Source organism: Salmo trutta, chromosome 12 (assembly GCF_901001165.1).
Source record: "Salmo trutta chromosome 12, fSalTru1.1, whole genome shotgun sequence".
Classification (NCBI taxonomy): Eukaryota; Metazoa; Chordata; class Actinopteri; order Salmoniformes; family Salmonidae; genus Salmo; species Salmo trutta.
The window spans coordinates 74,508,469-74,536,143 of NC_042968.1; the positions used below are offsets into that span (position 1 = coordinate 74,508,469).

At 45.3% G+C, this 27,675-nt stretch overlaps 1 protein-coding gene across 3 annotated transcripts; it reads right to left on the reverse strand.

The window, feature by feature from the left end:
- Positions 1–48: 48 nt before the first annotated feature.
- Positions 49–27,675, reverse strand: LOC115204151 (dihydropyrimidinase-related protein 2). Of its 3 annotated transcripts, none has more exons than XM_029769512.1 (15): positions 27,505–27,675; positions 26,710–27,114; positions 11,188–11,276; positions 10,778–10,962; positions 9,548–9,712; positions 9,253–9,314; positions 8,380–8,460; positions 8,207–8,275; positions 7,962–8,082; positions 7,643–7,799; positions 7,136–7,277; positions 6,784–6,954; positions 5,485–5,664; positions 5,087–5,261; positions 49–4,670 (listed from the first exon to the last, which is right to left on the reverse strand). In XM_029769512.1, exons 2-15 carry the CDS (start codon positions 26,965–26,967, stop codon positions 4,579–4,581), a joined length of 1,947 nt encoding a protein of 648 aa, XP_029625372.1. In that variant the 5' UTR covers positions 26,968–27,114; positions 27,505–27,675; the 3' UTR covers positions 49–4,578. The 3 variants fall into 3 exon arrangements, with proteins under 3 accessions (XP_029625372.1, XP_029625371.1, XP_029625373.1); XM_029769511.1 differs by having other exon boundaries at positions 26,710–27,119; XM_029769513.1 differs by lacking the exons at positions 26,710–27,114; positions 27,505–27,675 and adding an exon at positions 24,592–25,082.

Below are 27,675 nucleotides of genomic sequence, written 5' to 3' on the forward strand. Positions count from 1 at the left end.
CAAAAGACAACATTCACTATCACACACACAAAATGCCAGAGGCTGAGCTTTGTTTTGTTTTATCCTTTAATTCTTTGAAATCATTGTTTTTACATCACCATCCATGGGATTTGACACTTTCCATAGAGAGCAAGCATCCTCAAAACCCCACAGTCATCAAGACAAACACCATCACACAGTTACTTTCACAATGGGAGGGGGTTAGGTGGAGGGGGGAGGACAGGGGTGCGGGTGGGATTTTAACAGCATTAGCAACCTCAAACCTAAAGCTCTTCTCTCAATCTGCGTTTCGCTTACATCACATATTAGCGTGGCATAGAAAAATATCCAAGCTGACAGAGCAAGAAGAAGGATTGTGTGTGTCCATGTGTATGCTTTCATGTGTGTGTGTGTGTGTATATGGTGAGGACACGATGGTGGCGCCGGCGTTGACAGCTGGTTTATAATATCTGAGTCAATGCTTTAGACATTGTGCCCCACCACAGCTGCAGACAGCGCTGGGTGCATGGACCCACTGGGCACAGACATCTATTCCACGTTGATTCAGCGTCATTTTATTGAAATTACGTAGAAACAACATTGATTCAACCAGTGTGTGCCTAGTGGGTAAATATATGTGGCCTTGTAGAGGAGTTATGGGTAATTGCTATCATGTGAAGCTTGTGGCGCCCTCTCAATGATGCAATTCAGGGCCCACAAATCATGGGTCGGAAGAAGCATGTAGATCCCACTCAACTAGCCAAAAGCTTATATACAAATGACTACACACTGAAACTGGGTGAAGTCTGCAGCAACAGCTCATTTTAGAAAATGGGGGTAGGGAAGAAAACAAGTGTGAGTGAGGGTATGTGTGTGTGTGTGTGTGTGTGTGTGTGTGTGTGTGTGTGTGTGAGAGAGAGAGAGGAGGGAGTTCTATAGTGTGCATGGCTTCCATACAGCTAGTCTGCCACGGACACTATGTTATTCTAATAGCACCAGTTCTGGACGGGTTGCTATGGGTAACGTACGATCTGACAAGCGTTGCCATGACAAACAAAAAGTGGGGCCTGGAGGGCCTCATGGTCAAGGCAATGTGGCAACAATGGAAGAGCCAGAGAGACAGGAAGAGCGGGGTGGAAACAAGCAAAGACATACTTTTAGTCTCAGGAGGACTCATGTACTCCTGGCTGCCAAAATGTATTTGTGCTTCGGCAGCCCCCTCTTTCCCCCCTCCCCCAAATCAGAGTGAAAAAAGTCCAGTCTATGGGAATAGAGGGATGAATCATTTTAACCCTGCGTCACCCTCTGTTTGAGAGATATGCATTCCAACACTAAGCAAGCAACTAGGAGACTCATGCTGAAAAGATGCCAATACACCGGGTAGGGTTTTTCATTGGATCGAGAAGAACATCTGGAGAATCAACGATCTTAAATATTGTTAGTGATCATAGTAAAAATAATAATGACAACGATAATCATGATAATAATAATCAAAATCATAATCATGATGACCATAATATCTCAATGAGAATGATACAAGAGAGGAGGTAAATGTAGACTAAAGAGATTTTTTGCTCAGCCATGTACTCTACACATGTGAGGATGAAGACTTGTCCTAGCCCTACTCTCACATGGCAGATTTGACAGTTTTGTTGTAGTTAAGCACTGGAGTGGCCTAAACCCTGCCACCTGAGTGATTGTACACTAACAAGCAGACAGCTCAACACCACCTTCCCTCCCATCCCTGTCTCATCTCATTCCCTGTAGGCAGTGACACTGAAGTGTCAAACTTTCATTTCCCTGCTATGGATTCCATAAACACAGATACTGTTACTACCTTTTAAGAGCTTCCTACGAGACCTTAACACGGCCATGAAAACCAAAGTTCCAATGTGCTGGAAGGACATGCAGACACCACTTGTTCCGCGAGTGCATGCGTGCAAGTGTGTGTGTCTGTGTGTGCATAACAGTGTGAGTGAGTGTTTTGCTCTATATTAAGTCATGGAGAGGAAAAGGCGAAGACTGCAGAACGGCAACTTTTAGGCCAAGATCTCACCGACATGCGAGTGAAGGAAGAAAAACAGCTGGAGGACTGCTTTGCCTTAATGAAAACCAGACCGTGCAAAACGAGTGAGAGCGAAGGACCATTACTGTCGCTCCAGGTCTGAGCCCAAAGGAGAGGTGCACTGAGACCTGTGTGTGTGTGTGTGTGTGTGTGTGTGTGTGTGTGTGTGTGTGTGTGTGTGTGTGTGTGTGTGTGTGCCCAGACCCTCACAACATAACACTGCACACTAGTTAGAAATACAATACTCCATGTCTACTTTCAAGCTCAAATGAATAGTGTTCAGCCTTAGGCCACTAAGTACAGAATGACACTAAATAGCAGAAACAAGTACGGTTAAAAACCCTAAAAGATTAAAACATTTTCAACATATTAAGCATAGATTTTTTTACAGGAGCACTACCAGTGGAATACCAAAGAACAAAATCTGGCACCTTTGTATCGGTTAACACTGGCTATTTTACATTTTTATCTTACATCCTTCTCTTACCACAATAAGAATAATAACAAATCAAAATATCAGTACAAATTCTAGGGGTTCAGGCACATAAAGAGTTAAAAGGGAAATGGAGTGGATGAATAGAAAAGAGGAGGCAGGGAGCAGAAAGACAGTGAGTCTTCTAAATGCACTGGTTGGTACTGGGACATTCTAGAACAGTGGGAGGGATGCTATCTTACAAGCATTTCGCTACACCCGCAATAACATCTGCTAAATATGTGTATGTGACCAATACAATTGATTACCTGCAACACTGTCAATTAAATGGTCTATGGATCTTAAAGATCCCATAACAGTGAGGGGTCACAATACCCTTCAAGCCAGGTATATGGGCAGTGGACACAAACTGTACTACAGCGTAGCTGAGTACAAGGAGTGTGGCACCATCTTGCTAAGAGGGTGAATTGAATGAGGCTATGAGAAACTGGGCATTCCCTAATATTCTGAACAACATCTTTCTTCCTTCCCTTCCACCCGGCTACACTCCTCCCATCATCCTTACTTTGAGTCACATCTCCTCTCATGGAAGTTCCATAATGGCCTCTCCCTGGGAGACAGCGCTCTATTCACCGCCAACACCTTCTCCTACTCTACTGGACTTTCCCACTTCACAAGCAGCTTTAAAATATGGAGCATGTTTTTTTTCATTTCATCTAGAATCTAACAAAGCTACGGGTGGGATGACATGAGGTGAGCACCAGTGACAAGTTCCTCTTAGGTTTTCAACACTAGTGGTTTGACTTATACTAATCTCATGTATCATCGCGTAGCCTGGGGACGACGATGGCTTACTACCAGCTTGCAGTGATTTTCAAACGATAACAATGGACGGTTTTACAGTCTCATAATAACTTTCCTTATAGCAACAAGTCAATAAATGGTGTTGATCATAGCCAGTGCTGAACTGATCTTAACAGTGTGGGAGATGAAAATCACACTGGAGGGCGAAGCTGTATAAACAGTAGAGAACAAAGACAAAGCAGACACAGACGGTGAACATATCAATTGAGGAAGGCATATTAGCATCTCCATGTTCACTACACAATTTTAGCGCAACTAATCTAATGTACCCATAGACGGGTTGGCCGAAAACATAACGAAAGTTATGCGCACGCATCAATGTGGCCGGAAGGCGTGCATTGTTATGATTCTGAACGGACAGATAGCGAGCAACAATGACAAGAAGCTGCCATGTAGGGAATTGTAGGTGGCTCGTTTCAGCTCGTTGAATCTTGTTATTGATACCATGTCTTGTTTCAAGGTGTCATGACTGATGTCATGTCTATGCTAAGGTGGCTCAAATTCGCTAGCTAGCTAACCATACAACTGTAACAATGTATTTGAGAGACAAATGCTCATTGTGCAAATATATTTATGTTTTCAATAAACATTTGGAGACTAAATATGGTTTACATGTTGTTAACAGTCTAAGCCAACACTGTCTGTTTTGCCTAATAGTTGCACACACGTCGGTTTTGTTACTAAACAACCAACCCATCTATTATCTGAAGGTAAAACACAAGTATAACATGCTCCCCTTGTGTCTCCATACTTGATTCACCATATATCCAAAATGAAAAAAGGGGGACGGAATGGACTTCCTCTATGCAAATGCAACAAGCACCGTCTTGACCTTCTGGCCGTGTTAAAACTGCTCCGTCTAGTCTCACTTCAGCCCTCTATTATAACATGAAAATAAAACACAAAACTGAATGATACATGGCAGGTAGAGAGTACAGTATAAAACGCTAAATAATACAGTCCAAAGTGCTCATATAAGGAGTGTTGTTTTTTCAATTTTTTTCTTCAAATGAGGCAAATCATTTTTATAGGTGTCTCCTCTAGGGTGGGGCATTTGGGGGTTGGGGGGGAAAGAGTCGGGGAAAGATGTAGGGAGCGTGAGAGGGGTTGAGAGATTGAGGAGGGGAGATTTGGTCAGGCACTGTAGCGAGAGGGTTTGCCTCCTGGTGGAATGGCCCCTAGTCCCTGATACCCCTCCCCTCAAGCCCTCGTTTCCCCTGGTGGCCAATACGGGTGGTTAACCCAGGTTGGTGATGTTGGCCCTGCCACCGGGTGGCGCCACGATGCGCTGGGTGTTACGTCGAGGAAGGTTGTCATCAACTTGAGCACCTACAAGTACAGAAGAGGAGGAGGATGTCAATATCACTGGATTTTCATTGTTATGAAAAAGTTTATCATCAAAACTATAATAGTGTGCAACTATTATGTGACCCTGCTGGCCATCTATGAACCGTTGAACATCTTGAAGAAGGATCTGGCCTTAATGGCGATGTACTCTTATAATCTCCACCCGGCACAGCCAGAAGAGGACTGGCCACCGCTCAGAGCCTGGTTCCTCTCTAGGTTTCTTCCACCATGCTTGTACATCTGCATTGCTTGCTGTTTGGGGTTTTAGGCTGGGTTTCTGTATAAGCACTTTGCTGACATCAAAAGGGCTTCATAAAGACTTTTGATTGATTGAGATATAATGACAGATACTGTATCTCTAATGAATGGATCCATTGATCCACTAAAGTATTCCTCACCAGATAGGCTGAACCCTGACTGGTGCAGGTTGCGGACAGGCTGGGCACCAGCTGCTGCCTGCTTGGCTGGAGAAGTCTTGGCAGAAGAGGCAGGAGTCATAGTTTTGGGTGTGAGTGACACCTCACAGACAGGCCCGTCATAGAGGCCTCGGGGAACTCCCCTCAGCTCAGCCAGCTGGAGAACAGGGAAGAGGCAGAATCAAGAGTCAAGATCAAACAACCTAAACCTACTGATAGTGGAATGCAACATCCAACTTGTCAGCAAACAACGTAACATAATACAGGGTATCAACAAAGACTGTAACCCACTCCCCTAGTTACATCAGTAACACTCAAGCTGGTAATAAAACACAAAGATGCACAGCCCAGAATGACCCAGTTCCATAACAGTGCTGTACCCTGCTGCGAGCCCTTATCCTCTTGTAGACGTAGTCAGAGAAGGGCTTCCGGCCCACGAAGCGGCCGCACCCCTCGGTGGTGTGGAGGTTTCCCTCCTCCAGGACAATCTTACCCTGGCTGATCACCACCAGGGGTGCGCCACGCACCTCCACGCCCTCAAAGATGTTATACTCCACATTCTGGAAGAGCGATAGGGGGAGAAAGGAGGAGAGGAAATGTAGTGATCATTTTTTCAATCTGACCAATATTTCCATGTATCAATCAGCCTCTTATGATTTGTGTGAGTTGATTGGTGTTCAGTACTAGTGTGGTGGAACTCCCTCCTTCTCCATCCTGTGCCAGTGGAGTAGTTGTTTTATAGTGGGCCAATGTTCAAATCATTAACAGTTCCCTATGTGTTTTTCAATGGTTAGATAAATGGCAATTGAAAACCCTCCTAGAGAGAGCGTCATTGATGTGCTGGTGAGATTTGAGTCTCTCCAGACAATAGACCATTGATTTAGCCAGGCAGCGAGGAGCAGAGTGTTACAAGGCAGTTACAACAGGGTGTGTGCAGTGGAGAGCAGTATGCAGTGTGACCAGTGTGACCTCCTAAAAGCTACTGGCTGACTAGGCAATCTGGTGGGCTTCACAGGGCTTAGAAACAGCATGAGGTCACACGGAGGCTGGACATCCCACCTCACACGCACGAACACACCACTCTCTCTGAATGACCAATTTTCCACATTTAAATGAGTCTATTTCCTGACCAAACAGAAAGAAAGAAACCATAGAACACAGAGAGCTAGAGCAATTAGATTTCAAAAACACACATGCATACAGACTGTCACATACAGACACACACAGGCACACAGGCACACACACACACACACACACACACACACACACACACACACACACACACACACACACACACACACACACAAACAGTGTGACTTGCCTGCTAACAATCAGAAATGAGATGTTTCAGTACTCTGGCAGAGTTTGAGGATGACATCACTCCCCTGAGTCAACATAAGGCCCACGCCCTAGTGCTGGGGAACCCAACCAATCATATGTGGTCAGGAGTAAGATGACCATAAAAAGGCCAATATGGAGAGTCATTTCATAGAACTATTACAATTTAACCTATTATGTTCACTTCAATGTTTAAAGATGAACTATTTCTTTTTGGGCATTTTCCCAAAGATGAATCTGTGGTGTAATCCCACGTGTAATACCATACGGCTGGATATACAGTAGATTGTGCCTTTCTGACTGTACAGTATTTGTGCGTAGTGAGTGTGTGATTGGCTGACCGAGTTGTGGCTCTTGGCTGAGATGATCTTGATGACGTCTGGGTCCCAGAGTACCAGGTCAGCGTCAGAGCCCACAGCGATGCGGCCCTTACGGGGGTACAGGTTGAAGATCTTAGCAGCGTTGGTGCTGGTGACCGCCACAAACTGGTTCTCATCCATTTTACCTGTCACCTGGATGGGCCAGGTGAAAACAGAGACCAGGTGGTTAACTTTGTGTTGTTAGGACATGTGAGTGTGTAAGGTAAAAATGTGTACAAATACAAATACACATACTGTACACTATATTTACATGTCAGTATGTTCCACTCTAAGTACTGTATTGTATCGTATATAGTATGTATTAATCTCTCACCACACACTTGTCCCAGATGAGGGACATTCTCTCCTCAGTGCCGTTGGTACCCTCAGGGATGAGAGTGAAGTCGTCTTTGCCCACGGCACGCTGGGCAGTGTTGAAGGTGCAGTGGGCACTGCCAGTCACCTGCAGGTCCCCACTAGAGAGGAGGGCACAGTGAAAGAGATTAGGATGGGAGAGGAGACATTGAGGGGAGCAAACTGAGACTGTGACACCTGGGGTCAGATTGGGATGATTGTCCTACTTGATATTGTTACCATGATAACACTTTACATCATGAATATGGGTATTTGTCCTCATAGTCCAATCCAGTTTTTATTTTATTTAACCTTTATTCTACCAGGCATGTCAATTAAGAACACATTCTTATTTACAATGACGGCCTGGCAAGAGGCAAAAGGCCTCATCTGGGATTTTTAAAAACAATCAATGTAAGACGAAACGGACAACCTAGACAGATGACACAGGCTTGGTAGTGTCAAGGCATTGAGTTAGTGCTCTCACCAGGAGAGCAGGGAGCTGAGATAGTCGGGCGTGGTCGGGTCTGGGCTGAGGGGCGGGGACGTGATGAAGGCGGCGGCCTTGGCCCAGTTCTTGCTCCAATAGTGTGAGCCGTCTGTGCCCAGGCTGGCAGTGATTGGCTCCCCGTACACCACAGTGCCTCCATGGCCAATCAGAAACATGATGTGATTACAGATTTAAATGATGTTATTGACGCAAACAATATGGTGCCTCTCCCTTCTTTTGGTTCACATGTGTGCATCTTCCCTTCATCTTTCTGTATGTTTGTATCCTAGCAAACATCCTAGAAACAGTGTCTCACCCTTCTTCCTGGCCTGAGCGATGACATCAGCAGCACTCTTGCTCATCACCTTGGTGATGTAGAGGGGACAATTAGTCTGATTGGCTACTGTCACAGAGCGGTTGACAGCCTCCGCCTCCACCTGAAATAGACACCCAGGGTTCAGAGGTCAAGGTGACCTTGCAAGGACACATTTGGGAAACATAAAGGGAAGATAAAAACAGAAAGAGGTAGGAACTCTGAAGTCAAATGCTGATGTATCCTACCTCTTCAGGACGGCTCAAGACGTGTCCCTCGGGTCCAGTGATGCCCTGCTCCAGAATACGACGCTGCTCCTGAACGGAAAAGAACAGGCATATTTTAAAATTGTCCGGTGTTAGGTATAGTAAATTGGGTTTTATAGTCCAGTAAATGGTTTATTGTTAGCCCCAGGTCTTACCTCAGCCACGATGTCTCCGTTCTCAGCATGGACCTGAGCAATGGCCCCCAGATCCCGGATCACACTGAACACCTCATAGACCTACAGGAAATAACCACGTCAGCATCATCAGACAACCACAGATGGATCATAGAACAGACACACAGACAAACTTGGCGTCTTGTCATGGTTTTGTAAAGTTAATTGAGAGTACTTGTAATGCCAATTTCACACACACAGTATGTAAAACTCATACACTCACAGATGCATCAGTGGTAGAACCAGTTACTGATGTATGACTGATGAATGAGTCTAGTATGAGTCATCGTTTCCCAACAGCCAGAAATGAAATAAAGAGCTATCATAGTTTTCCTTGGGAGACGTGCACAAATTAGAGTGTAATGCTCTGGCCCGGGCAGCCTCCATGCATTCCTCAGGTAGCTGCAAAGACCAACACAGGCTGTTTTCAAAGGAGCCTCGCGTCCAAGATGAATCTGTTTTACCAGAGACAGAGACATGGACTGGTGCATTGTTTTATCATCCTTTACACGCTCTGGAGACCCACACAGTGCCTCAGCCTCTCCACCCACCCTCACCTCAGCCCACAGCCCTCAGCCAAGAGCAGACCAGGCCATGGCAAGCAGCTGGATCTAAGAGCTAGAGTATATGATCATACAGTGTAATTTATTAAGCAATCAGTTTCATTTTGCCACATACCTTTTAATAGTATGGTTAATGAGGTGTGAAATAAATTGAATTCCTTTCATACTATATTCTTAAAGATTAATATAACCGTTAATGTTCTTTGTGGTGGTAGCGATCGTTGTCTGTTTCCTTTGAGTCAAACAGGGAGCCAATGTCAAAAAAGCTACCGTACGATAAAGGAAGTCATACCTGAGAGTCAGTAAGCTGGAAAACATCCTTATAAGCCAGATAGACAAGGAAAGAGTTGACACCTAAGAAAAGAGAGGGCGTGTCAGAGGAAGGTACAGGGAGTGGGAAAGAGAAACAAAGAGAGACGAAGACACCAATAACGGTTGTAGAAGAAACAGACTGAGAGACCCAACTAGACTGAACAAACATACATGTTTAAACCAATCTTTGGGAAATGTAACAACCATACATAAAGAGAAAACACAACTAATCTTAACCTACTATAGGATGTCATATGTACTGGGTGTGGCAATACCGTGGTCCTTGACGAGGGCCTCCATCTCCTCCTGAACTCCCTTGTGCCACTCAGTGATGTCCACATGCAGGGAGTAGTCACAACAGGACTTGCTGTCCGCCCACTCACGCCACTGCTCAAAGGCTGACAGCAGGCTGGCCCCGGGTTCCGGAACCACGTGGTCAACTAGTGGACACACACACATACAATTACTTTGCGAATTGGTCCTCAAATATTCCTTCGTAATGTTAGGGGTGATTTCAACTATAATATAAAGTAGCTCAGATTAAACGGCTACATCTGGGTCTTGCATCATTGTTTTTTTCTCCATTAGGATGTACTGTACAGCAACTGTAGGGCTGTGAGATGTGTGAACCATTTACATAGCTGGTTCTGTGGACTCTGCAGTGCTGTCAGCAGGAGTCTGCATGATAGGACAAAGCTATCTAACTCTCCAGGAGTCTGCATGATAGGACAAAGCTATCTAACTCTCCAGGAGTCTGCATGATAGGACAAAGCTATCTAACTCTCCAGGAGTCTGCATGATAGGACAGAGCTATCTAACTCTCCAGGAGTCTGCGTGACAGGACAAAGCTATCTAACTCTCCAGGAGTCTGTGTGATAGGACAAAGCTATCTAACTCTCCAGGAGTCTGCATGATAGGACAGAGCTATCTAACTCTCCAGGAGTCTGCATGATAGGACAAAGCTATCTAACTCTCCAGGAGTCTGCATGATAGGACAAAGCTATCTAACTCTCCAGGAGTCTGCATGATAGGACAGAGCTATCTAACTCTCCAGGAGTCTGCATGATAGGACAAAGCTATCTAACTCTCCAGGAGTCTGCATGATAGGACAAAGCTATCTAACTCTCCAGGAGTCTGTGTGATAGGACAAAGCTATCTAACTCTCCAGGAGTCTGTGTGACTGCTGAGGAGGGGAGGGGACCTTAAAACAGATGGCATAGTGCTGAGGCATCTAAACTCTAGAAATGCTTCAGGCAGGCCACGCTATTACTGAGCAATTACGAGGAGAGTGGATAAATGACTTGCAAAAGGTTTTGAATGTTCTCCTAAGTCTACTTTCCACCGCACTCAGCAGCACCTGGTGGCACGCAAGCCTAACACTCTGTAACGGATGGGTCTTTATGGGTTCAGGACTTGGCGCTGCCATAGATCAAGCTGGCACTGCACCCTCCCAATGCCTCTCAAGAGGGGGAAGAGAGAGAGGGTGTAGGTGGTAGTGTACATACTGATCATGGTGGTGCCCCCTGCCAGGGCAGCGCGGGTGCCCTGGTAGAAGTCGTCCACTGAGGTCATGCCCCGGTCGGGCATCTGGAAGCGTGTGTGCACATCGATACCCCCTGGCATAACCATGCGTCCGTGGGCATCGATGATCTTCACCCCACCGGGCACTATCAAGTTCTCGCCAATTTGTCTGAAATCAGAGGAAGAGAGATAGAGAGAGAGAGAAGGAACAGAAAGAGAGATATAGATAGTTGTAATAGAGTTATCATTATGACTGCACTTACTCTGTAAACGACTCTATAAAACCGAACAACGACCATTGTTAGGCGTAATGCATAATAAAGATGGTTCAGAGATAGTTAACCTCTCGGAGGCAGAGCCTGTGAACCTCAGGAGGAGGTGTTGTGAAACTCACTTGATCTGGCCATCCTCCATGTAGATGTCAGCACAGAAGGACTGGTCATCGTTCACGATCTTCGCCCCTTTGATCAGGAGACGATCGCTCTAGAGGATAATAAAAAAAAAATCACTATTAGTTAGTAAACACACATCCATTTCCTCTTCATTCTCACAGAATTAACATGGTGAAGTAAGTATTCTTTCAGGAAAAGGCTTTAATGCCAGACACCAGAATGTAACACACAAAGAATGGCCTGAGATTTTATATGACCATTTAAAATGAGCTTATGAGGGTGAGTATTGTATTTGGCACCACCGCAGTACAAGCCACTTTCTTTACAGGAAGCATCGGCTAACACTGTGCTATTAACATATTACATAAAAATATAGGATCTTCATTTGTTTATCCTGTTGCAGGAGAACGTTCCTGCAATGCAGGAAATGTAAAACTTGTAGCGTATTTGAGGTTTAAAAAAACCTTCTGAAGTTTGTAATTTTCACATTGAAATTTCAGACATGATTTTCCCTTACGAAAGATGTATCACGACCCTATAAAAATGTCCATTAATTAGAATCCACATAATAATTCACATTTACTGTAACTGCAGGATAATGTTTTCAAATGTAAGATCCTACATCTGTACAGACCCCTAAAATACCAAAGAAAATATCAAATATTTCACCCCCTCCACATCCCTGCTATCCCATCACCCACACCATGGCCAAAAGATCCAGATGACTGCCTCTCTGCTATACTGGGCAGTGTAACAACGTGTCACTGTCACAGCATGATCTGACGTTCTGCCTTGTTTTGCTCCGTTGCGTCACACTTATATTAGGCTTTGTCCAAGTGAGTTCTGTGTTGATAAGGAACCACGTGTCCTCCCACAATGTTTATGGTTGCACCAACTGGTTGTGTTGAGATGTCACAATTTATGATCTAGGCTTTTGTTGTAAGTCTCACTCTCTCTCTTTCTTACTCTCTCTCTCTCTCTCTCACACACACACACACACACACACACACACACACACACACACACACACACACACACACACACACACAGAGAGAGAGACAGACAGAGAGAGACAGAGAGAGGGTGAACAGAGAACAGAAAACAGAGCTGTAAGAATTAATATTTTAGTTCCATGCACAGATAGTTTGGAATGAATCAGCACCAGGTCTTGGGTGAAGCTCGTTCAACCATTACAGTATGTGTGAGACAGAGTAAGGGACAGAAAGTACGTGTTTGGGATTGTAAGAATAAAGGAGAGCGATAGATAAAGAGAGAGATAGGAGAGAGGAGTTAAATAGGAACAAAAGACAGATACACAGCAGGGGGTGGATCGGAGGTCAGCAGCAGCTTTTACAGAGTCTAAAAGAGAGACTGTGTGAGCAATGCTTCATGCACATCCTAATACAGCAAGGGACAAAGTGAATGCAGAAGCAGAACTACAGTGTGGTTATTACAGACAGCTGGATACAGCATGTCGTGACCAGGAACAAAATCCGGAATATACATCTTCTAATGGATAATTTACTAGCTAGGCTGATACCAACATGGCTCCAAATTAGGGTGAGGAATGCACTGATGATACATTGGCAAGCAGCAAAGCCCGCCTCAGGACACGCCCCTCCGGCATCCTCACCCTGACTGGCTGACAGAATAATGAACATAATAAGGGAGCAATCAGGATGCAGACCTGGTAATCAATCATCCACGCCTCTGTCAGCAGGCCACTTGTCTCTGTGTGAGACTTTGAGAGGAGGGGACCTGGCCCCCTGGCACCCCCCTGCGTTGCCCCAGTGGTGATGGGCTCTTCTCCAAAAGGGGAGTGGCACCATTCTGGTCACTAGGCCTTTAGCATCCTCCACAAACAAAGGCTGCTCTGTTTGAGTTTCAGCATCTAGCGTGTTTCCCTGCTAGAAACCCTGGCCCCAATCATAACTGCTTTCCAAAGGTGCTCACAATACCTCGCCCAAAATGCATTTGGGCTAAAGAATAGAAAACCCCTCTCTGTGACATTAACATCCTTTGGTATATTTTCCCCAATAAAAGAGGTTATTTGTTCCCTGCCAGCTAAAAAAACATTATATAAAACACAGACACAGACACATACACAGAAACACAATCACTTTCAAACAAACCCCCAATGAATGTCTTCTTAGATAAGACTATGTCAGGTCTTGGCAAATGCATATAAGCAGTTGTCATTTTTGATGACTCATGTGACAGGAGTGATGAACCCAATCTATTCTCACATCTATGTGGAGCAGAATGGAGCAGAATGCTGTGCTGCAGGGCCTGGCAAGACTCCATCCTGTTGGCAACTATTCACTGAACAACTGAGTCATGTGTTTGACTATCATTACATCATTTTCTGTCGTGCCATTAGATGTGTAAACTGGAAGCCTTTACTGAAATCCATTCATACACACTCTTACAAATATGCATAAGACAGCCATCATGATATAACAACAATAAATTCAGTTTTAGATACTCATACTTTACCAAAAACGGCAAGAAAAGTTACAGGAAAAATGAGTTCCCAAGATAACAACAGTCAAGTACTTTCAAATTCAATCTGCTGTGGAGTATTTCAGTATATAAATGTGCATGCCTATTCCATGTTTCTTCTTATTTCATCCTACTTAGCGGTTTCCTGTGTTTAACCCCTGTAGGTCTAAGCCCTTAGATTACAAAATCTACTAAGCTAACATATGGAATTGTTTTAAGATGGTCATAAAATGTATTATTTAGCCATTCCATTTTGAATTGTAGGATCTCTGTAGGTATAAAAAATATATACAGTACCAGTCAAAAGTTTGGAAACACCTACTCATTCAAGGGTTTCTCTTTATTTTTACTATTTTCGACATTTTCGACTAATAGTGAAGACATCAAAACAATGAAATAACACGAACGGAATCATGTAGTAACCAAAAAAGTGTAACAAAATCAAAATATATTTTCTATTTTTGATTCTTCAAAGTAGCCACCATTTGCCTTGACAGATTTGCACACTTTTGGTATTCTCTCAACCAGTTTCACCTGGAATGCTTTTCCAACAATCTTGAAGGAGTTCACACATATGCTGAGCACTTGCTTTTCCTTCACTCATCCCAAACCATCTCAATTGGGTTGAGGTCGGGTGATTGTGGAGGCCAGGTCATCTGATGAAGCATTCCATCACTCTCCTTCTTGGTCAAATATCCCCTACACAGCCTGGATGTGTGTTGGGTCATTGTCCTTTTTAAAAACAAATGATAGTCCCACTAAGCGCAAACCAGATGGGATGGCGTATCGCTGCAGAATGCTCTGGTAGCAATGCTGGTTAAGTGTGCCTTTAAATTCTAAATAAATCACTGACAGTGTCACCCGCAAAGCACCCCCACACCACCTCCTCCTCCATGCTTCATGGTGGGAACTACACATGCAGAGATCTTCCGTTCACCTACTCCGCATCTCACAAAGACACGGCGGTTGGAACCAAAAATCTAAACTATGGACTCATCAGACCAAAGGACAGATTTCCACCGGTCTAATGTCCATTGTTCATGTTTCTTGGCCCAAGCAAGTCCCTTCTTTTTATTGGTGTCCTTCAGTAGTAGTTTATTTGAAGAAATTCAACCATGAAGGCAATTCACGCAGTCTCCTCTGAACAGTTGATGTTGAGACGTGATCTGTTACTTGAACTCTGTGAAGCATTTATTTGGGCTGCAATCTGAGGTGCAGTTAACTCTAATGAAATAATTGTCACAGGCGTCGAAAGGATGAGACCAAGGCGAAGCGTGTTGAGTGCTCATTCTTTACTTTTAATGAGCAACACTTCACAAGAAAAAAACAAACGACAGCCAACAATTCCGTAAGGTACATAGACTATACGGAAAACAACCACCCACAAAACCCAAAGGAAAACAGGCTGCCTAAGTATGGCTTCCAATCAGAGACAACGAAAGACACCTGCCTCTGATTGGAAACCATACTAGGCCAAACCTGGAAAACGAAACATAGAAAATGAAAACTAGAACACATTGCCCTAGAAACCAACAAACCCCAAAACACACAGAACAACCCCCCTGGCACACCATGACCATACTACTATGGAAAATGACCCTATTCACTGGTCAGGATGTGACACTTATCCTCTGCAGCAGAGGTAACTCTGGGTCTTCCTTTTCTGTGGAGGTCCTCATGAGAGCCAGTTTCATCATAGCGCTTCAAGGTTTTTGTGACTGCACTTGAAGAAATTTTCAAACATCTTGACATTTTTCAGATTGACACCTTCATGTCTTAAAGTAATGATGGACTGTCGTTTCTCTTTGCTTACTTGAGCTGTTCTTGCCATAATATGCACTTGGTATTTTACCAAATAGGGCTACATTCTGAATACCACCCCTACCTTGTCACACCACAACTGATTGGTTCAAACGTATTAAGAAGGAAAGAAATTCCACAAATTAACTTTTAAAAAGGCACACCTGTTAATTGAAAAGCATTCCAGGTGACAACCTCATGAATCTGGTTGAGAGAATGCCAAGAGTGTGCAAAGCTGTCATCAAGGCAAAGGGTGGCTACTTTGTTGAACACTTTGTTGGTTACTACATGATTCCATATGTGTTATTTCATAGTTTTGATGTCTTCACTATTACCCAACTACAGTGAGGGAAAAAAGTATTTGATCCCTTGCTGATTTTGTACGTTTGCCCACTGACAAAGAAATGATCAGTCTATAATTTTAATGGTAGGTTTATTTGAACAGTGAGAGACAGAATAACAAAAAAATCCAGAAAAACGCATGTCAAAAATGTTATAAATTGATATGCATTTCAATGAGGGAAATAAGTATTTGACCCCTCTGCAAAACATGACTTAGTACTTGGTGGCAAAACCCTTGTTGGCAATCACAGAGGTCAGACGTTTCTTGTAGTTGGCCACCAGGTTTGCACACATCTCAGGAGGGATTTTGTCCCACTCCTCTTTGCAGATCTTCTCCAAGTCATTAAGGTTTCGAGGCTGACGTTTGGCAACTCGAACCTTCAGCTCCCTCCACAGATTTTCTATGGGATTAAGGTCTGGAGACTGGCTAGGCCACTCCAGGACCTTAATGTGCTTCTTCTTGGGCCACTCCTTTGTTGCCTTGGCCGTGTGTTTTGGGTCATTGTCATGCTGGAATACCCATCCACGACCCATTTTCAATGCCCAGGCTGAGGGAAGGAGGTTCTCACCCAAGATTTGACGATACATGGCCCCATCCATCGTCCCTTTGATGCGGTGAAGTTGTCCTGTCCTCTTAGCAGAAAAACACCCCCAAAGCATAATGTTTCCACCTCCATGTTTGACGGTGGGGATGGTGTTATTGGGGTCATAGGCAGCATTCCTCCTCCTTCAAACACCAAGAGCCAAAGAGCTCCATTTTGGTCTCATCTGACCACAATACTTTCACCCAGTTGTCCTCTGAATCATTCAGATGTTCATTGGCAAACTTCAGACGGGCATGTATATGTGCTTTCTTGAGCAGGGGGACCTTGCGGGCGCTGCAGGATTTCAGTCCTTTACGGCGTAGTGTGTTACCAATTGTTTTCTTGGTGACTATGGTCCCACCTGCCTTGAGATCATTGACAAGATCCTCCCGTGTAGTTCTGGGCTGATTCCTCACCGTTCTCATGATCATTGGAACTCCACGAGGTGAGATCTTGCATGGAGCCGCAGGCCGAGGGAGATTGACAGTTCTTTTGTGTTTCTTCCATTTGCGAATAATCGCACCAACTGTTGTCACCTTCTCACCAAGCTGCTTGGCGATGGTTTTGTAGCCCATTCCAGCCTTGTGTATGTCTACAATCTTGTCCCTGACATCCTTGGAGAGCTCTTTGGTCTTGGCCATGGTGGAGAGTTTGGAATCTGATTGATTGATTGCTTCTGTGGACAGGTGTCTTTTATACAGGTAACAAGCTGAGATTAGGAGCACTCCCTTTAAGAGTGTGCTCCTAATCTCAGCTCGTTACCTGTATAAAAGACACCTGGGAGCCAGAAATCTTTCTGATTGAGAGGGGTTCAAATACTTATTTCCCTCATTAAAATGCAAATACATATATAACATTTTTGACATGTATTTTTCTGGATTTTTTTGTTATTCTGTCTCTCACTGTTCAAATAAACCTACCATTAAAATTATAGACTGATAATTTCTTTGTCAGTGGGCAAATGTACAAAATCAGCAGGGGATGAAATACTTTTTTCCCCTCACTGTATATAGAAAATAGTAAAAATAAAGAAAAACCCTGGAATGAGTAGGTGTGTCCACATCTTTCACTGGTACTGTATATTTGAAGATGCATTTGCAGGTCAGAGAAAGTCCCCATTTGCTTGGCCTGTGACGGCCATCAGCATCATGTTGTGGGAGAGCATCTCTTTTTGATTTTACTGGACCTGAGCCAAACATGACAGTGCCCTTCCCTGGATAAGAACCAGTTCCAGCCGCACACAAAGAGGATGTGGACAGGGTTTCAACAACAAAAAATGATCAATTAAACTTAGACAAATAATATGCCTATGGTTGTTGGTCAATGTTCATTAATCATCTCTGACCAACTAATACAGCCCATAAATCTTTGTTAACAAAAATACCCAAATAATAACTGATTCAATTGAGATTTAATTGTAGAATCAGTTTTCAAAATGTCCCTATGCTCAAAATCAGATCTGAACCAATAACAAGCCCAGCAGCAGACTAGAGCCTGGATAGGTTAGACTTACTGTATATTAGAGAGATAGACTGAGTGAGGCAGCATTGATCAGTCCTCTTTCCACAATGTGTGGAAGATCAATCCAGTGTATCATGTGATAGAGGGCTTGGATTAAAACTATACTGATGCCTAAATAAAGCTGTATCAGCAAATTTGAAAATTTAAACCATTAGGCAAAGATGTTCATCTACAGGGCCTGAGCAGCCTTCCTAGATCGAAGACTAATGCTATCAAATGAGGTAACCAGGCAACAGCATGTTGTAACGATTGGCGTCGGGTGATGAGGAAGCGGACCAAAACGCAGCTGGGAGCGAACACATGTTTATTCTTACACTGAATTAAACACGTACACAAAACCAAGAAAATGCCTGATCATTAACTGCTCAAACAAAAGAGACAACAACCCACAAACATCGTGGGGGGAAAAGGAACTTAAATATGATTCCCCAATCAGAGGCAACTAGCGACAGCTGTCTCTGATTGGGAATCGACATAACCCAACATGGAAATACGCCCCAAAGCAAGGCTATACCAAAACATAGAAAATAAACTATAGAAATGCCACACCCTGACCAAAATAGAAGAGTTAACCTGGTCAGGGCGTGACAGTACCCCCCCTCCAACGGTGCGTACTCCCGGCGCACCAACCTAAAGTCTATTAGGGGGGGGACCCGGGTGGGCGCCTCACCCTCGGTGGAGGCTCTGGCCCCGGGTGTGTTTCTCCCCCTGCCTCCACCCTAGCCCTACCCCTCTGGCCCGGACTGGACCACGGTGGAGCGGCATGCTCAGGCTCCGGAGCGGAGCCGCCGACCGGAACAGGACTGGTCACGGGCCGGACAGGACCGGGGACACGCACCACCAACCTGGTGCGGGGAGCAGGGACGGGCCGGACTGGCCTGGGGACACGCACCACCAACCTGGTGCGGGGAGCAGGGACGGGCCGGACTGGACTGGGGACACGCACCACCGGCTTGGTGCGGGGAGCCGGGATGGGCCGGACAGGACTGTGGACACGCACCACTAACCTGGTGCGGGGAGCAGGAATGGGCCGGACAGGACTGTGGACACGCACCACCGGCTTGGTGCGGGGAGCAGGAATGGGCCGGACAGGACTGGGGACATGCACCACTAACCTGGTGCGGGGAGCAGGGACGGGCCGGACTGGACTGGGGACACGCACCACTGGCTTGGTGCGGGGAGCAGGGACGGGCCGGACTGGGGACACGCACCACTAACCTGGTGCGGGGAGCAGGAATGGGCCGGACAGGACTGGGGACACGCACCACTGGCTTGGTGCGGGGAGCAGGGACGGGCCGGACTGGACTGGGGACACGCACCACTGGCTTGGTGCGGGGAGTAGGAATGGGCCGGACAGGACTGGGGACACGCACCACTAACCTGGTGCGGGGAGCAGGGACGGGCCGGACTGGACTGGGGACACGCACCACTGGCTTGGTGCGGGGAGCAGGGACAGGCCGGACTGGACTGGGGACGTCTGGCAGCTCGGGACAGTCTGGGCAGTCTGGCCACTCCGGCAGTTCAGCGCAGTCTGGCCACTCCGGCAGTTCAGCGCAGTCTGGCCACTCCGGCGACTGTTGACTGGCGGGCAGCTCCGACGACTGTTGACTGGCGGGCAGCTCCGACGACTGTTGACTGGCGGGCAGCTCCGACGACTGTTGACTGGCGGGCAGCTCCGACGACTGTTGACTGGCGGGCAGCTCCGAGGACTGTTGACTGGCGGGCAGCTCTGACGACTGTCGACAGGCGGACAGCTCTGACGACTGTTGACTGGCGAGGCTGGGTTCACGCACTTGAAGCCTGGTGCGTGGTGCTGGTACCGGATATATAGGACCATGGAGGCTTACTGGCGGTCTCGAGCTTAACCCTGGCATCGCCCTTTCTGGCTGAATGCCTACTACCCCCTGGTAACTGCGGGGCGCTGGTATAGCGCGTACTGGCCTAAAAACACTTGGCCTCGCCATAACACCCATTACCCCGAAGCGTAAGCCCTGTCCATTAACTGGCCTCCCAGAAACAGTCCAGGGATTTGGCCTGGGGCTCCAAACTTGCCCCGCAAAACTTTCCTTGTGCCCCCCCCAAAAAAATTATTGGGGAGGCCTCTCGAGTTTCCTCAACTCCTCGTTCCTCTGCTGCTTGGTCCTGGTTTGGTGGGTTGTTCTGTAACGATTGGCGTCGGGTGATGAGGAAGCGGACCAAAACGCAGCTGGGAGCGAACACATGTTTATTCTTACACTGAATTAAACACGTACACAAAACCAAGAAAATGGCTGATCATTAACTGCTCAAACAAAAGAGACAACAACCCACAAACATCGTGGGGGGAAAAGGAACTTAAATATGATTCCCCAATCAGAGGCAACTAGCGACAGCTGTCTCTGATTGGGAATCGACATAACCCAACATGGAAATACGCCCCAAAGCAAGGCTATACCAAAACATAGAAAATAAACTATAGAAATGCCACACCCTGACCAAAATAGAAGAGTTTACCTGGTCAGGGCGTGACACATGTGTTGTTCTCTCCCAGCGGAAAACTCCCAGGGAACATGTGCTAGAGCTGGGGTGGAGAAGCATCAAGCATGCCGACTCATCTAAATCACAGCTACTGATCCAATAGTTTGTTTCCAGTGGAGGGGAGACCTGGACACCGCCCTCAGACCCTGTCAGCTCTATGTCTCTTGGACCTGGAATTGCCAGTCGCCCTGGTCGAAGACTGCAGGAGCTGCTGGGTGGCTGTCTGGTTTAAGACACGTAGACTATGACTGTTACTGTACTCTTAATCTCACCGCACAGACGCTCCGATTTAGAAGCATGGATTTTGTTGAGCCAACAATCTGACTAAAGATGTACTGTGTAGCGGCCACCGGATCCTCTTAAAAAAAAAGGAAACCTTGCTTGTCAGGAAGCAATCCTAGGTTGCACTGGGGCACCATAAGGCTGAGGTATGCATGCATCCCAGTTGCTTTCCTTCCCCTATCTTCCTGTGCCCAGCTGGTGAAGTGGACATAAATACATGCTACCTCACACTGGAGGGTTTATGAATGGGGATATCCTGGATTATATCTGCCAGCATATATGGCAGGTGGCCCTTAGAACCAAGAGTGTGCTTTGTGTAATGTGTGAACATGGAATGCCCCGGGCCACAGAGCATTGCGGGATTACTGTAGGAAAATGGCGGGCTGGAGATGAGCAGTGCTAGGCTGGACTGTCTTTAGTAAGAGAGACTGATATAACAGGAAGAGACAGGGTCTTCTGGGTAAAAAGGCATCCACGGCGGCCTGCGCTGACTCCTGAACTCTTGACCCCAGAGCCTGGGAACCACAAGAAGACCTCTCTCAGTAAAGGTATTCATGACATGTCAATCCTGCAATAAAGTCCATCATCTTTATACAGGAGCCCTTTCAGCCCTACTCTTGAATAAAAATACATCTAAAAATCTATTTATGTTTCCTTCTTTTCCAACTGTAACTTTGAGTGTGTGTCTGACTGTAAATTAAAATAATCTTATTCATGAGAGAATTGGATGAGTAATCTTTTAAAGGCAGTCCCAGGTGGTGATTTTAGGATGAGATTCATATTTTATGAGGCCCTGAGGTGTGCTGCTCCCCAGTCTGCCTCTCTCTGCAGTCTGCAGCTGACCACTCCAGCTGGTGACAACAGCCTCATACTGCAGCCTGCCTGCTGTCCTTTGTTAGGCCTTTGACTTTCCAATCTCTACAACTGTGTGTGCGTGTGTGCGTGTGCGTGTGCGCGTGTGCGTGTGTGTGTGTGTAAAAACAACGACACAATTGGATTAACTTGCAATACAGAAAGTAGCATACATCCTTTGTGTTTATCTGTGTGTTTGGTTTTACAGTGAATTGTTTAGTATGTTAGATTTACCCCACTTTGTTCTTACTCTGTCTCTTTCCCTGGTCCATAGTATACATTCTATATCCGTTTAGAGTTAGCTTGATCACTGTTAGGGCTACTATGGCTCCTAATCCTCTGATTTAACACTTTAACAGTTAGGCTCATCATGGAGTCTACTCCAGAAATGGATGAAGACAGAGCCCGGAGCAAGAAGATGAGAATGAATGAAAGAGCTTCTCTTTGACTGTGCACACAGCTGATATACAAACACAAACACATTCATACACATGGTCATCAATCTACCTTGAAACAGTTGATATGACAGTCAATTAGACCCAGTGACACGCCCTGGCCACTGGTCCTGGGACCGATGGCTATGTTATGAGTAAATTAATGAAATAAACAAGGACAGTGACGACCTGGATAAGCAGGAGATTGTTGGATTATAAGGGGATTGTGTGGTTCCATAAGTGTGTGTGACTGAGGCTGTCTCTAAGACAGACAGACAGACAGACAGACAGACAGACAGACAGACAGACAGACAGACAGACAGACAGACAGACAGACAGACAGACAGACAGACAGACAGACAGACAGACAGACAGACAGACAGACAGACAGACAGACAACACACAGTGTGCTCACTGCTCCCTGCCACAGGGGTGTGGCACATGTACACACACTGTGTGTGTGTGTGTGTGTGTGTGTGTGTGTGTGTGTGTGGATGTGTTTAACTATACTTGAATAGTAAACGAACAACAATTTGACCAACTCGGGACATGTTGCTAGTCCCCACAAGATCAAATGCTATTTCTAGGGGGTTTAGGGTGAAAGTTAGAATTAATTATAATTCAATTTAGGGTTAGGAGTTAGGGTTAGTTTTATGGTTAGGGTTGGGAGCTAGGGTTAGGGTTAAGTTTAGGTTTTCAGGTAAAGGTTAGGGTAAGAGTACGGGTTAGGGTTAGTTTTATGGTTAGGGTTGGGAGCTAGGGTTAAGGTTAAGGTTAGGTTTTCGGGTAAAGGTTAGGGTAAGAGTACGGGTTAGGGTTAGGAGTTAGGGTTAGTTTTATGGTTAGGGTTGGGAGCTAGGGTTAAGGTTAAGGTTAGGTTTTCGGGTAAAGGTTAGGGTAAGAGTACGGGTTAGGGTTAGGAGTTAGGGTTAGTTTTATGGTTAGGGTTGGGAGCTAGGGTTAAGGTTAAGGTTAGGTTTTCGGGTAAAGGTTAGGGTAAGAGTACGGGTTAGGGTTAGGAGTTAGGGAAAATAGGATTTTGAATGGGACAGAATTGTGTTCCCCCACAAGGTTAGTTATACAAGACTGTGTGTGCGTGTGTGTGTGTGTGTGTGTGTGTGTGTGTGTGTGTGTGTGTGTGTGTGTGTGTGTGTGTGTGTGTGTGTGTGTGTGTGTGTGTGAATAGATCATTAGTCAGTTAGGCCTGGCCTGTTCCCTTCACTGAGTAATGCTGTATCCGCATAAGCAGGGTGTAGGATATGGCAGGAGTTTAGGACAAACCTGCTCCAGTTGTGTCAGACTCAGCCAGCCTGAGAGCTTGCTGGAGTAACCCACCAGGATGCCAGCCAATGCTCCTTTCAAAGTGCTTTCTTTGTCCACACAAAAGCTCATGCACACACAATGAGGAGAGGCGCACTCTCCCCTCAAAAGCTTAGACTGTTAAAGATCTTTCTTTAGGTCATATTTTCGATGACAGGGTAGGTTTTATGACATGTGGTCCTACACCTGTTTTATAAGGACTATTCAGGTATCGGATCATTGTAGTGGGGTGGGGAACCATGAGGGTCAGTAGTTTATTGTGACCACGAGGAGTTCATAGACCAGTACGGTTTAGTAGAGACGAAAACCTATGAATGATCCAGTTCAGCGATATAAATATGGAAAGACAGTAGTCTATAGTTTTTTTTCTCGTTTTTGCCCCTTTCCCTTCATTACTGTGGAAGCTAAGAGACGAGGAAGGAAATTGGAGCTACTGCCGCCCCTCTCCCATTCTTCTTCTCTTTCCTTTATCCTATAGGCCTACCGCTATTCTCTCTTCGCCATGATTTCTCCCGGCTCCCGGAGATTATCTGGGGGGAAAGACAGGGCTGCTGCCTCACCCAAACCACACAAAATCCATCAACAATAACGGTCTGCATTCCCTAACACCGCCTTTAAATAAAACATTTAACCGAATTAACCGAGTTTGCATTGTGCAGAAAAGCGAACCTGACATTGCAGCGGATGGGCGGATGCAAGAAAACTATTGCATTTGCTCCACCCGTTTGGCTTGCCGTGATAACCGGCCAGACACAGTTCCCTAACAAAGAACATCGGCGTGGAAATGTGATAATGCGCGACCGCGAAACCTCAGCAGTGCGTTGACTGCCTTTTACGTGTGAAAATGATTCACAGACAACATGGATTTCAAGGATTGTTTTACAAGAGCCATGTGATATAGCTTATTCAAACGTGGACAGTCAACCACAGGCTTACATGTTGTCAAATAAAGACAATTGAAATAATTCCTTGAAATAGATGCTCTGAAAGATCACGTGTTGACCCGATTTTATGTATATGCACCTTATTAAAGGCCTATAACCAAGAGCTCGTGCAGAAATGATTTCACAGCTGATGCAAACAGGTCCTTCACCTCTGAGCTGTAGGTCTACCCGAGAGAGCATTCACCTACGGACCACAAGCCTAATTTCACCAATGCCTGACTGGTGAGTGGCGAATTTTGTGGGTTAATTAGTTACATGCACAATGTTCATTTCGTTCAATGGAATGAATACATGTTTTCCTAACTCACTGTAATGCGGGGAATGTTCTTCTTGCCCTGATAGCCTTGCCCAGACATCTTCGCTGTTCTGTTGCTGCACTTAGTGGACCGCTATCAATGGAATGGATGTACAGAATACTGAGGTTCGCCGGGTGGAAAAGGCCGGTGTGGAATCGGCAGAAAAAAATAGCAGCAAAGAGTGGGTACAATTCCAAAAGGAGTCGTGCGTCCTAAAGGGGAGGCCACCGCTCGCAGAATCTAGGAAAAGAATCGCAGCTCCAGATCACGTCTTCTCTCCTGTTCTCCGCCGATGCACCAAACCTTGCCAGACCGACTCAGACACAGAGGGAGGGAGGGACATATACTCTGGACGAAGCCCAACGTGCATGCGCAGAACCCCGCCCTGATCCATTGAGAAGTCAGGCACTATGCCATTTCCAGTACAGTAGTAGGCTCCAGCTAGCTACACCACTACTGCCTGCCCTGAATATAAATTCCACGGCATGTGCACGGTCTAGCTGTTGATTCTCTATGGTATGAGGTCATATTTCCTTGTGTTATTTTGGTTATGTCATCGTTGAAGAATCTGGCGTAAGAACTTCATCATAACCACACAAAAATCATAGATCAACAATATAAAGAGCTGGGGCGGCAGGTAGCCTAGTGGTTAGCGCGTTGGGCCAGTAACCAAAAGGATGCTTCAACGAATCCCCGAGCTGACGAGGTAAAGATCTGTTCTGCCCCTAAACAAGGCAGGTAACCCACTGTTCTTAGGCCGTCATTATAAATAAGAATGTATAATGACTTGCCTGGTTAAATATACAAAAAATACTTTAGGTCTAAAGTATATAAATAAATGTATGGAAAAGTATCAGATTGTGGGAAAGTAGTACATTAGACTACTCAAGAAATCGAAGGTAAATCAGAGGATATTTATAGAGAGTATTATAGTAATATATGATCTTTCAGAGGTGTGTGTGTGTGTGTGTGCGTACGTACGTACATGAGCTTTTTTTTCCCACCGACCTATAGCCTACACCCATTGCAGAGGGACGCTATGGAACATCAATCTCGGCCATCTCACTACAGGAACTACTCCCTCTGATGGCTACTCCACAGCACAGGAAGTAATGGCCCATCACAGAGCCTCATGGGGAATGTAGGCAAACTTCACCTGATAATGTCCAGTCCGTTGAAAAGTGATTTGAAGGATATCAGCTGTGTGCTAGACTTGTTCTCAATTTGCTTTCCCTATAGTCAATGATCCATACCTCAATAACATTAAATAGCCTATGAAACCTTATCCTCTAGGCCTGGTAGGTAATGGCTAAATAACCAAGTAATTTTATGCAACTGGTAGTTTATGTTGCAACCCAGTATCCTACAAAATACGGGAGAGGGTGCCGATTCTGATGGTACCAGATTACGTGTGGACCATGCGAAATGTGGAAGCTATACCATCTGCAGGGACCAGATCTCGTTTGGAACTGGCGAAATGTACATGTGAAATGTATAAACTATACCAGTTGACCATGCGCGGTGCTGTTTCACCCATTTCAACCATTTTCTAGACAGGCCCATTGTTCTGTTTTTAAATTATTAGGTTAAAATAATTCCCTGATCGATTGTAATTGATGATGGTAATAATATAAATAATGTAATATTTTGGTCGTGTTACTCTGCTGTTGTCTGAATATTTTTATTAGGCTAGATTTATTTTAAAATGAGCAGTAAACATGTTGAGGCTTATTCACACTGGGAGATGTATTTTTGTAAGTGTATATTTTGTATCTGCAATTTGGTGTAATATAAATGTATTATTAACCAGGTTTGTGTCATTTTTCCCTATATTTAGAATAATGGTTGTCACGTTTCGAACGTAATTCAAGAGGTCAGCAGAATGAATTGCCCTGGCATTGATTGATTGAGTAAAGGCAATAGCTAAATGGTTTGGAAAGCGACTTGACATTTTTATACCGATTGGGAAGTTTCTAGAGATCCCAGTGAACTCCTTTCTGCATGACTGTGTCGATTTATTTCAGATTTATCTGTGAGAGCCAGACAGACATACATATATAGAAGAAAGAAAGAAATACATTTATTTTATTTCATCCAGGGTGACAATGCACAAAAATCTGTAGCTCTTACCCTGTCATCCAGGTTTTGCAGGGCTGATTTTCCTCTGCTCTCCCGTATCTCGACCCTTGGCTGGGAGATGTCCGTCTGCCTGTCAATGACCTGTCCGTCACTCTTTCTACTGCCCCCCGGCAGGGACTGGAAATCCAACGTCTTGCTGTCGCCAGAACCTTCAACTGGACAGAACATGCCACAGAATTTCTGCCGTGGCATGGGGCTACCCGAGCCCATGTTCTTGAAGAAGGCAGGGACTTCCCCGGTAGTCGACATGATTGCACAGCGGGGTTGCTGAGTTCTGATCCTTTGTAGCGCTGCTTGCGAATTGCGAACTGTACGCTTGGACAGCCACCGCCTTGACGGTTGATAGCGCAGGTGGTCGTCCCTGAACGGTATCAGCGCTTGATGAAAATACTGTTTCTGTCCTCAGTGCGAAAGGGAAGAATATCATACATCATAATTTAATAGGAAAGGTGCGACATTATTTTATCTGTAAAATCGAAAATAGCTAATTATTTCCTTCTGCAAGTCCAAATATTTCCTTAGCTCATCTCAAGCAATTACACAGAGATGCACCAAATTTTCACTAGCTCCTATAATTTTCTATACCCATACGATTTTGAGACCAACTGTAATCTCTTGCACTCAAATAATTGCTTACTCATGTAGATAGAAATTACTGTATAGCACATAGCCTAAATGCAAAACATGAATAAATGATCTAGTAACATGCCCAGCCTAGTAACTTAATTTCTCCCCATCCCAATGCGCAATGAATGAATGAGGTTGAGATATGCTGAGAAGATTTACCTTTAAGATGCGAGCAAACTCCACAGTGTCTGGTAACTGGTGCTCAGATATAGCTGGAGGATATCAGAGCCGTCTGTCCGGAAGTAATGCCCAAAAATGAACAGTGCACTCACTGGCATAGGACAGACAATGCTTTCTTAATCAAATGTAGCTCATCTGTTGCCCCAAACG

What these genes read in the sequence shown, in the direction of transcription:
- LOC115204151 (XM_029769512.1), bottom strand. Translation starts at nt 26,967, where the DNA reads ATGTCGACTACCGGGGAAGTCCCTGCCTTCTTCAAGAACATGGGCTCG. An exon ending in AGGGGGCACCACCATGATCA is followed by an intron (nt 9,713 to 10,777) that starts GTATGTACACTA and finishes TGTGTCCACTAG; the next exon opens with TTGACCACGTGGTTCCGGAA. An exon ending in TCCAGCTTACTGACTCTCAG is followed by an intron (nt 8,461 to 9,252) that starts GTATGACTTCCT and finishes TATTTCCTGTAG; the next exon opens with GTCTATGAGGTGTTCAGTGT.